Raw genomic sequence first — 11,003 nt, 5'->3', positions numbered from 1 at the left:
TGATTTTCTGGATTTTTGTTTTAGATTCCGTCTCTCACAGTTGAAGTGTACCTATGATAAAAATTACAGACCTCTACATGCTTTGTAAGTAGGAAAACCTGCAAAATCAGCAGTGTATCAAATACTTGTTCTCCCCACTGTATATCTAACCTAACATAGCAGGAGTAAAAGTGTTTCTGTCTCTGCCTGAGACAGAAAAACAGGCACAATAGATTATGGTCATTGTAGATAATTACCATGTTTCTGCAATGAACTAGGTTGAATATTTGCTTAACGGAAACTCACTTCAGCCCAGCGTCCCACATAGTTCTTGAGTTGATTTATCTTGTGAATCATTTGATTTCTCTCTAGAGAAACGGCGAGTTGGGCTCACAAAAAAAAAAAAATTCAAGTAATTGAACCGAGGTTGGTCAATTATTTGTTTAATAACTTTTTACGATGGTTAATTGCTCAGCACTAATAACCATATAATATCAAGTACAGGTCCATCTTATTGTCCTGGAGAACTTGTCTTAATTGTCTTCAATAACCTCACTGGCTCAGCATCATGTTCCTGGAAACCATGTGGAAGGCAAATATTTAATCACATTGATATATAGATTATAGACAGTTACAGACAGTGTCTATGAATATCAAATCAAACAAACTAAGATTTATGATATGTTTGTTGTTATGATCTTTGGTTTATTTTCCACACTGCTTTCACAGCCACTGCTTATATACAGTAAGCGTCCATGGCATTGAATAATGATGCTTAGTTAGCGCCTTGTGCTATTACACTCACATGTTATCAAATGCAGACTGACGAAGAGGACAACGGACAGGGCAAGAATGCTACTGAGGGGTGCGGCAACTCCGCCATTCACAGGCTCGTCGTGATGGTTCACTTTGCACATCTGCCTGCAAATATAACCATGGTGCAAAAACGATATCAACCCTCATGAAAGTTAAACCAGCCAGGCATGTTTAGCTGATTCATAACAGTAGTCAATCTGAAGGTGTATATCAGTTCAGTATAACTCTGTACCAGGTCAGTGTCACTCTATTGATACTTACAGCTGCTTCTGTAAATACTGCTTGCTGGACTCGCAGTCCTTGGTCTGGCTCTCTTGGTCTGCTATCCGCTGACTCTCAGCAGCTGAGTGCAAAGCCTCGCAGGACTCCCACTTATGAGATGCCTGTGTCAAGTTATCCTGAAGGAATTTGATGTGCTCTGAAATCATAAGGCGCGAAAACAAAACATTGAGTGACAGAAATAAAATGTTGAATCCATGCTCACCATAATCAGTTTTGAAGTACAATGACAATGCCATTTGATGCTAAGGCATACTATTGGTAGTTAGGGATGTTTTTGACGTCTTTGATAGATCAAAATAGGACATCCCTAGTTCTCATTACACAGGCAGCCCAATTATGATATTCTTTCCACTTATATATTTGTCTTTTCACCAATCACATCAGATAAATCTCCTGTGAAAAAAGCTTTTAATTGTAATCTGTCCCCGTTCTGCTTCACATTAATCCAACCTGGTCTCAGAGCATGTCAAATTACTCTGTAAGTAAATCTGAGACACTCCATTTAGTATGATATGTTACGTTTCGTATGGTATGTATTAATTTGTGGATGTCCATCACCCATTTCGCATGATATGTAACAAATTACAATTCATATTTTATGCAATGATGTAAAGTACTTAAATAGTACTTTCAAGTATTTTTACTTAAGTAGTTTGTTTTGGTATCTGTGCTTTACTATTTATATTTTTGACAACTTTATACTTTTACTTCACTACATTCCTGAAGGTAATTATGTTATTTTTACTCCATACATTTTCCTTCACACCCAAAAGTACTTGTTACATTTGGAATGCTTAGCAGGACAGGAAAATTGTCTAATTCACACACTTATCAAGAGAACATCCCTGGTCATCCCTACTGTCATGACTCTCCTGGTCAAGGATCCAAGGCCTCAGATCAGCTTGGCAAATGGCTGACAGATAATCAGACCCCCTCTCTCCCACAGGAGAGGAGAGGGAGGGCTGGGCCAGTTTATGACACCCCAAGCCAATCGTAAATCTTATGCAGCAGAGAACCCTCTCTTGCTTTTTAGTGTCAAGATTGGAATGTCTTTGTTACAGAGACGTCTGAAGAGGAGTAGGGATTGGACCAAAGCGCAGCGTGAAGTGTTGACATAACGATATTTATTAAAGTAAAGACGTAACACGAAAACACTATAACAAACTACAAAACAAATAAACGATGTAGACAGACCTGGACTGGAGAACTTACAATAAACGAAGAACGCACGAACAGGAACAGACTACATACACGAACGACAAAACGAAACAGTCCCGTGTGGTAGACATACAGACACAGGAGACAACCACCCACAAACAAACAGAGTGAAACAGCCTACCTATATATGATTCTCAATCAGAGGAAATGAATAGCACCTGTCCCTGATTGAGAACCATATAAGGCTAACAAACAATGAACCTAAACATAGAAACACGTAACATAGAATGCCCACCCCAACTCACGCCCTGACCAACTAAACACATATAAAAATAAGAGAAAACAGGTCAGGAACGTGACAGTGTAGTACTGAATAATCAGAAAAGGCTGGGGTTCTTATGGATTCAAGTCTACAACATTCAGAATGAGACTGATATGAGGTAATAATTAATAAGTGACTGTTATCAATATATAACACACATATCTTTTAGAGTTCGGGAGATGGTAACTATGAACAACTTCTTCCGTGGTGCCCCAAATTCCTAATGAGTTAATTGTTACCAGATTCATTTAATCTGTTAACAATTAAACATAGTTAGTTGATCCGATAAATTACAGTCATCACATTAATGAAAGTCACGTCATGACACTGATCTGGCCTCTGATCTGGCGGACTCACTAAACACATGCTTCGTTTGTAAATTATGTCTGTGGGTTGGAGCGTCCCCCTGGCTATCCGTAATTTAAAAAAACAAGAAAATGGTGCCGTCTGGTTTGCTTAAGGAATTTTAAATTATTTATACTTTTACTTTTGATACTTAAGTATATTTAAAACCAAATACTTTAAAACTTTTACTCAAGTAGGATTTTACTGGGTGACTTTCCCATTTACTTGAGGTATTTTCTATTAAGGCATGTTTACTTTTACTCAAGTATGACAATTGGGTACTTTTCCCACAACTGATTATATGTTCCGAATTTTCAAAACGTACAATATGTTCCGAATTTGCAAAAATTACTATATGTTACGAATTTGAAAAATGTATGATATGTTATGAATTCTAACTAGGTGGCTAACGTTAGCTAGCTGGCTAATGTTAGCTAGGCTAGGGGTTAGGGTTACGTTTATGAGTTAGGTTAAAGAGTTAAGGTTAGGGGAAGGATTAGCTAAAAGGGTTAAGGTTAGGTTTAGGGTTAGGAGAAGGGTTAGCTAACATTTTAAGTATGTGAAAAGTAGCAAAAAAATTGCTACGTTTGCCTTAAAACTTCTTATGACTGCAATCCCGGTAACGGGATCGATATGACAACAGCCAGTGAAAGTGCAGGGCGCCAAATTCAAACAACAGATATCTCATAATTAAAATTCCTCAAACATACATGTGTCTTATACAATTTTAAAGGTAATCTTGTTGTTAATCCCACCAAAGTGTCCAATTTCAAATAGGATTTTCAGCGAAAGGACCACAAACGATTATGTTAGGTCACCGCCAAATCACAGACAAACACAGTCATTTTCCCAGCCAAAGATAGGAGTATCAAAAAGCACAAATAGAGATAACATTAATCACTAACCTTTGATGATCTTCATCAGATGACACTCATAGGACTTCATGTTACACAATACATGTATGTTTTGTTTGATAAAGTTCATATTTATATAAAAAAAATCTGAGTTTACATTGGCGTGTTACGTTCACTAGTTCCAAAAACATCCAGTTATTTTGCATTGCCACATCGATTCAACAGAAATACTCATCATAAATGTAGATGATAATACAAGTTATACACATGGAATTATAGATATACCTCTCCTTAAGTAACCATCTGTCTTATGTAACCATGCCAAACGTAACATATAATACTCATTGTAGTGTCCCGGATTTGCTTTTACTATGTTACGTCTAGTCTATGAGACCAGGCTGATTAATCTATTTACTCTGAAGTATGTGACAGGTCGCTGACTCGTTTATGAAGTTATACCCTATATATATCTGAATTTTAATACCAGACTTAACAACTATTTGCTTACAACCTACTATGTTGTGTGATGATTAATTATTAGATGACAGATCATTTGGGAGGCCAACAGTAAAGTGAGTAACTGAATTAACTTGGTAACTTGTTAAGCTAAGTAAAAAGCTTGTGAGTAGCGCTTCATTATTAGAGACAAGGTCATTTGGGAGTCCACTATTTCATTTGAAAGTAGCCTGTGACAGCTTTTAAGGAATGGTAAACAGATGGGATGGCTATTAAAGAAATTCACTCTACTAGAACTTTCACTTAAATCATAATTAGTCATCAGCCTTTTTTAAGGAGCAATAACCAACCAAACCTGTGTATTAATTTACCCTAATTTACCCGGTTTCTATAGTTACAGGGGAAAAGGCTGCTAAGAATATTGTTGGTGAGAAAGTGCTCCTTTCATGGTAGCCAATACCAGAGGCAAAAATCCCATACCTCCCACTGTGGCAGCAATTTTCCTACCTTGGCGTAGCGTGATTTCTGAAGTGAGATTTTCCTCGATTTCTTTAAGCATCTCAATCTCTTTTTCCAGGACAGTAATGTTTACACCCAAAATAACCTGCAAAAAGACAATGGTGGTCATTGAGTAACTCCTCTGGACTTTAAAGTTGTCAGAAGTGGTTGATACAACTCTAATATCTGCTAAGAAAAGTCCAAATCAATGGTGGAAGATTGAGACCGTTGTGCTTAAAGGACATGGACTTCAGTCAAAATGGCACCCTATTGCCTAATCTGGTTAAACGTAGAGCATTATATAGAGAACAGGGTGCCATTTCAGACACAGGCATGGTGTGCCCTATCACTGCTTTCCCTCTTCTTCCAGGAAGGGTTTAACTTGACCTCCCACCCACTCCCTGGGAAGGACCAGCAGTTTTTCAGAATTTGATTGCTGCATTTGCAGAGCATTTGCATAACTGTGTGTCCATTGTGCCTCTGGTTGTTATGTAAAGGCCTAATGTGACTTTTCACTAGCAATCATTTGTCATGATAATACAGTAACTTGTTTTCACTGAAACTATTATTAACAGTCCAACTGATATGATATCAAAAAAATATTATAAACACTAAATCACAGACTGTTAGAAAAGGTTTGGATATCAGATAAATTAAAAAATCATCATATCAGATCAATCGAAAATGACAAAATGTAGTAAGGGCATCGGGTACAACGGAAAGGTTAGAGGCAGGGGAGAGGCAGAGGATAGCTCTTGCAGCCTGAGGGAGTGAGTCAGTTAACCTCAGTGCTGCGGGAACCAGGGAGGGGAGTGAGGGAGAGGAGCCAAGCAAACACTCACGCTTTCCTGATGACAGTCAGCCAGGGACACGTTGGTCTTGCCCAGACGCTTCAGGAACCGCTCCATCTTCATGACCTGCCAGGTCTGGTTGGTGCGGCCCTCCTCCACCATCTCCTCCAGGGCCTGCTTGTTCTTGGCGTACAGCACCCTGGCTTCCTCGTGCTTCTCTGTCAGGTTCTGCAGATCAGCCCTGCACTGGCTGGCGCCCTCCATGTCCGGAGAGGTGGCCCACACCACGATGATGATGAGGGAGCTGACCAACCACAGGAACAGGCAGGCAATCATAATATTGCAGATGATTTTGGACGACTTGGGCCTGGTCATGGTAGACACAAAGGTGGCGGTGGTGATGGTAAAATAAAAAAGAAGAACAAAATCCTTTTTTAGGGCAGGTGATTAGGTGATCCGGAGTGTGTCCTGTCCTGCAAGCGGTGTCTGTGTAAGAGGCAGGAGGTTCCTAGCAGAGTGTGTAACTGACTTCCCCTAAAACTCTGCCTCAGCTGGGCTGGGCAGGAAATGGGTGTGCTGGAGTGAGAAAGAGTAAACCTGTTTCACTCTCCAGCCTCTCCCCCTCTGCAACCCGCACCTCCCTCCCACCCGTCACCATCATGCTTGAGGGGGGGGGGGTTCCCATACACACACACTGTGAGGGGAAAATGAAAGTCAAGACTCTAGTGCCTTTGCGTGATGCTGTGTTTTCCCCGAAAGGGTGTGTGTTTCTGTTTCCATTTCTCAGTCGCGGGGAGCAACCTGGCAGCACTCCCAACTCGACATAGCGCTGGCCTTGAACATAGCTTTGCGGGGAGAGTTCAGTCACACAGCCTGGTTCTTCAGCTATGTCTTATTTGAAACACTATCACAAGAGCCAGAGTGCAGCAGCTGAGGCCGAGGCAGCAACTCAGTGTTTCCTGAGCTTATGCCACTAGGGCCCTAGAGAAACCTTGGCACAATGACAGACACACACAGGAAACCCTGTTGACAGGTGGTCACTCTGTCCCCTTCATTAATTATTTTATTTCACCTTTATTTAACCAGGTAGGCTAGTTGAGAACAGGTTCTCATTTACAACTACGACCTGGCCAAGATAAAGCAAAGCAGTTTGACACATACAACACAGATTTACACATGCAAACATACAGTCAATAATACAGTAGAAAAAGTCTATATACAGTGTGTGCAAATGAGGTAGGTAAGGCATTAAATAGGCCATGGTGGCGAAGTAATTACAATATAGCAATTAAACACTGGAATGGTAGATGTGCAGAAGATGAATGTGCAAGTAGAGATACTGTGGTGCAAAGAAGCAAGATAAATAAATAAATACAATATGGGGATGAGGTAGTTGGATGGGCTATGTACAGGTGCAGTGATCTGTGAGCTGCTCTGACAGCTGGTGCTTAAAGTTAGTGAGGGAGATATGAGTCTCCAGCTTCAGTGATCTTTGCAGTTCGTTCCAGTCATTGGCAGCAGAGAACTGGAAGGGAAGGCGGCCAAAGGAAGAATTGGCTTTGGGGGTGACCAATGAGATATACCTGCTGGAGCGCATGCTATGGGTGGGTGCTGCTATGGTGACCAGTGAGCTGAGATAAGGCGGGGCTTTACCTAGCAGAGACTTGTAGATGACCTGGAGCCAGTGGGTTTGGCGGCGAGTATGAAGCGAGGGCCAGCCAACGAGAGCGTATAGATCGCAGTGGTGGGTAGAATATGGGGCTTTGGTGACAGATGGCACTGTGATAGACTGCATCCAATTTGTTGAGTAGAGTGTTGGAGGCTATTTTTTAAATGACATAGTCGAAGTTCGGTAGGATGGTCAGTTTTACGAGGGTATGTTTGGCAGCATGAGTGAAGGATGCTTTGTTGCGAAATAGGAAGCCGATTCTAGATTTAATTTTGGATTGGAGATGCTTAATGTGAGTCTGGAAGGAGAGTTTACAGTCTAACCAGACACCTAGGTATTTGTAGTTGTCCACATATTCTAAGTCAGAACCATCCAGAGTAGTGATGCTGGACGGGCGGGCAGGTGCGGGCTGCAATCGGTGGAAGAGCATGCATTTAGTTTTACTTGCATTTAAGAGCAGTTGGAGGCGACGGAAGGAGAGTTGTATGGCATTGAAGCTCGTCTGGAGGTTAGTTAACACAGTGTCCAAAGAAGGGCCAGAGGTATACAGAATGGTGTCGTCTGCATAGAGGTGGATCAAATAATCACCAGCAGCGAGAACGACATCATTGATGTATACAGAGAAGAGAGTCGGGCCCGAGAATTGAACCCTGTGGCACCCCCATAGAGACTGCCAGAGGTCCTGACAACAGGCCCTCCGATTTGACATACTGAACTCTATCAGAGAAGTAGTTGGTGAACCAAGCGAGGCAATCATTTGAGAAACCAAGGCTGTTGAGTCTGCCAATAAGAATGTTGTGATTGACAGAGTCAAAAGCCTTAGCCAGGTCGATGAATACGACTGCACAGTAATGTCTCTTATTGATGGCGGTTATGATATCGTTTAGGATCTTGAGCGTGGCTGAGGTGCACCCATGACCAGCTCTGAAACCAGAATGCATAGCGGAGAAGGTACAGTGGGATTCGAAATGGTCGGAAATCTGAAAACTTCGAAGACCTTAGAAAGGCAGGGTAGGATAGATTTAGGTCTATAGCAGTTTGGGTCTAGTGTGTCTCCCCCTTCCAATCTTTGGGAATCTCAGACGATACGAAAGAGAGGTTGAACAGGCTAGTAATAGGGGTTGCAACAATTTCGGCAGATCAGTTTAAAAAGAGAGGGTCCAGATTGTCTAGCCCGGCTGATTTGTAGGGGTCCAGATTTTGCATTTCTTTCAGAACATCAGCTATCTGGGTTTGGGTGAAGGAGAAATGGGGAGGCTTGGGCGAGTTTCTGTGGGGGGTGCAGGGCTGTTGATCGGGGTAGGGGTAGCCAGGTGGAAAGCATGGCCAGCCGTAGAAAAATGCTTATTGAAACACTACACAGCTATTTTCAGGTCTCTCCAGAGATTGTGTTCAAGTTCAGGTTCTGGCTGGGCCACAAAAGAACATAGAGACTTGTCCCGAAGCCACTCCTGCATTGTCTTGGCTGTGTGCTGGTCGTTGTCCTATTGGAAGGCGAACCTTCGCGGCAGTCTGAGGTCCTGGGCACTCTGGAGCAGGTTTTCATCAAGGATCTCTCTGTACTTTGCTCCGTTCATCTTTCCCTCGATCCTGACTAGTCTCCCAGTCACGGCCGCTGAAAAACATCCCCACAGCATGATGCTGCCACCACCATGCTTCACCGTAGGGATGGTATTGGCCAGGTGAAGAGCGGTGCCTGGTTTCCGCCAGACGTGAGTCTTGGCATTCAGGCCAAAGAGTTTGATCTTGGTTTCATCAGAGCAGAGAATTTTGTTTCTCATGGTCTGAGAGTCCTTTAGGTGCCTTTTGGCAAACTCCAAGCGGGCTGTCATGTGCCTTTTACTGAGGAATGGCTTCCGCCTGGCCACTGTACCAAAAAGGCCTGATTGGTGGAGTGCTGCAGAGATGGTTGTCCTTCTGGAGAAGGTTCTCCCATCTCCACAGAGGAACTCTGGTGCTCTGTCAGAGTGAGCATCGAGTTCTTAGTCACCTCCCTGACCAAGGCCTTTCTCCCCCGATTGCTCAGTTTGGCTGGGCGGCCAGCACTAGGAAGTCTTGGTGGTTCCAAACTTCTTCCATTTAAGAATGATGGTGGCCAATGTGTTCTTGGGGACCGTCAATGCTGAAAAAATGTTTTGGTACCCTTCCCCAGATCAACACAATCCTGTCTCGGAGCTCTACAGACAATTCCTTTGACCTCATGGCTTGGTTTTTGCTCTGACATGCACTGTCAACTGTGGGACCTTTTATATAGACAGCCTTTCCAAATCGTGTCCAATCAATTCAATTTACCACAGGTGGACTCCAATCAAGTTGTAGAAACATGGATGATCAATGGAAACAGGATGGACTTGAGCTCAATTTTGAGTCTCATAGCAAAGGGTCTGAATACTTATGTAAATAATCTATTTCTGTTTTAAAGGTTTTATAAATTTGCAACAATTTCAAAAAACCTGTTTTCGCTTTGCCGTTATGGGGTATTGTGTTGTTGGGTTTGACATTTTGAACATTGAGATATTAAATAAACGATAGAGAAGAAGCATATAATCAAAGGATAAAGTTAAGGGTTCTCTGTAGAAAGCCGGAAGGCTTTGGAATGTGTTTGATGGAGGAGAGGAGTGTGACGTGTTGATACAGGAAAGACAGATGGATATCTGTGTATTAGATGAAAGAGGGGTTGAGGTCAGGAGGTGAGGACAGATTCTCTTAAGAGAGTAATACATGTTTGGTATACTGTTACCCTCTTTATTAGCTTCCTGTAGAGCCATAAAATGTAAGGATTGGAGAGAAGGAGGGGTGTCTTAAGTGGGAAATAAATATCTGGATGGGACAAATGTTGGGTTGTCTGATTACAGCTGTACAGAACCTTTGGGCAGAATTAACTTGGTTAAAACTTCTCCAGTGTCCGTGAGTTATTTACTCTGAAAAATAAGAACCTAACAGTGTGTAGATTGCTGACGAAATTGTTTTATTTAATCCATTTTAGAATAAGGTTGTACCGTAACAAAATGTGTAAAAAGTGTAGGGGTCTGAATACATTTACATTTAAGTCATTTAGCTGACGCTCTTATCCAGAGCGACTTACAAATTGGAAAGTTCATACATATTCATCCTGGTCCCCCCGTGGGGAATGAACCCACAACCCTGGCGTTGCAAGCGCCATGCTCTACCAACTGAGCCACACGGGACCATATTGGAATACATTTCCAATGCACTGTACATATTGGAATCTTACAGATCACATTCACACTTCTCCAGGAGTTGCATTGCATGTGCGCCACAGCCTACGGAGGGATTTGGTTTAAAAAAGATGAAAAGGAAAACAAAAAATTGTTACAGGAAAATAACTTCTAAATACGAGGCTGACCGGTATTCACTTATTTTCTCATCTCTCGTTTCATGATGGGTGTCACGTTCTGACCTTAGTTCCTTTTTTATGTCTTTATTTTAGTTGGTCAGGGCGTGAGTTGGGGTGGGCATTCTATGTTGTTTTTCTATGTTTTGTTCTGTTGTTATATTTCTATGTGTTTGGCCTAGTATGGTTCTCAATTAGAGGCAGGTGTCAGTCGTTGTCTCTGATTGGGAGCCATATTTAGGTAGCCTGTTTTCTATTGTGTTTTGTGGGTGGTTGTTTCCTGTGTTAGTGTTTGCACCATACGGGACTGTTTCGGTTGTTTGTTTGTACTTTTGTTATTTTGTTCAGTGTTCTGTTGATTTAAATATTCTCATTATGGACACTTACCACGCTGCACATTGGTCCGATCCTTGCTACTCCTCCTCAGACGAAGAGGAATCCGTTACAATGGGCATGGACACATGTAACTTACATCATG

General features: G+C 42.0%; 1 protein-coding gene across 2 annotated transcripts; it reads right to left on the bottom strand.

The window, feature by feature from the left end:
- Nucleotides 1–390: 390 nt before the first annotated feature.
- LOC120053372 lies at nucleotides 391–6,062 on the bottom strand. Of its 2 annotated transcripts, XM_039000498.1 has the most exons (5): nucleotides 5,553–6,062; nucleotides 4,720–4,816; nucleotides 1,057–1,213; nucleotides 785–900; nucleotides 391–553 (listed from the first exon to the last, which is right to left on the bottom strand). In XM_039000498.1, coding segments are annotated over exons 1-5 (696 nt in total). In that variant the 5' UTR covers nucleotides 5,877–6,062; the 3' UTR covers nucleotides 391–551. The 2 variants fall into 2 exon arrangements, with proteins under 2 accessions (XP_038856426.1, XP_038856425.1); XM_039000497.1 differs by lacking the exon at nucleotides 391–553 and having other exon boundaries at nucleotides 566–900.
- Between the last annotated feature and the right edge of the window lie 4,941 nt (nucleotides 6,063–11,003).

Source organism: Salvelinus namaycush, chromosome 9, assembly GCF_016432855.1.
Source record: "Salvelinus namaycush isolate Seneca chromosome 9, SaNama_1.0, whole genome shotgun sequence".
In the NCBI taxonomy this organism is placed as follows: Eukaryota; Metazoa; Chordata; class Actinopteri; order Salmoniformes; family Salmonidae; genus Salvelinus; species Salvelinus namaycush.
This window is presented reverse-complemented; position numbering and strand designations above follow the sequence as displayed.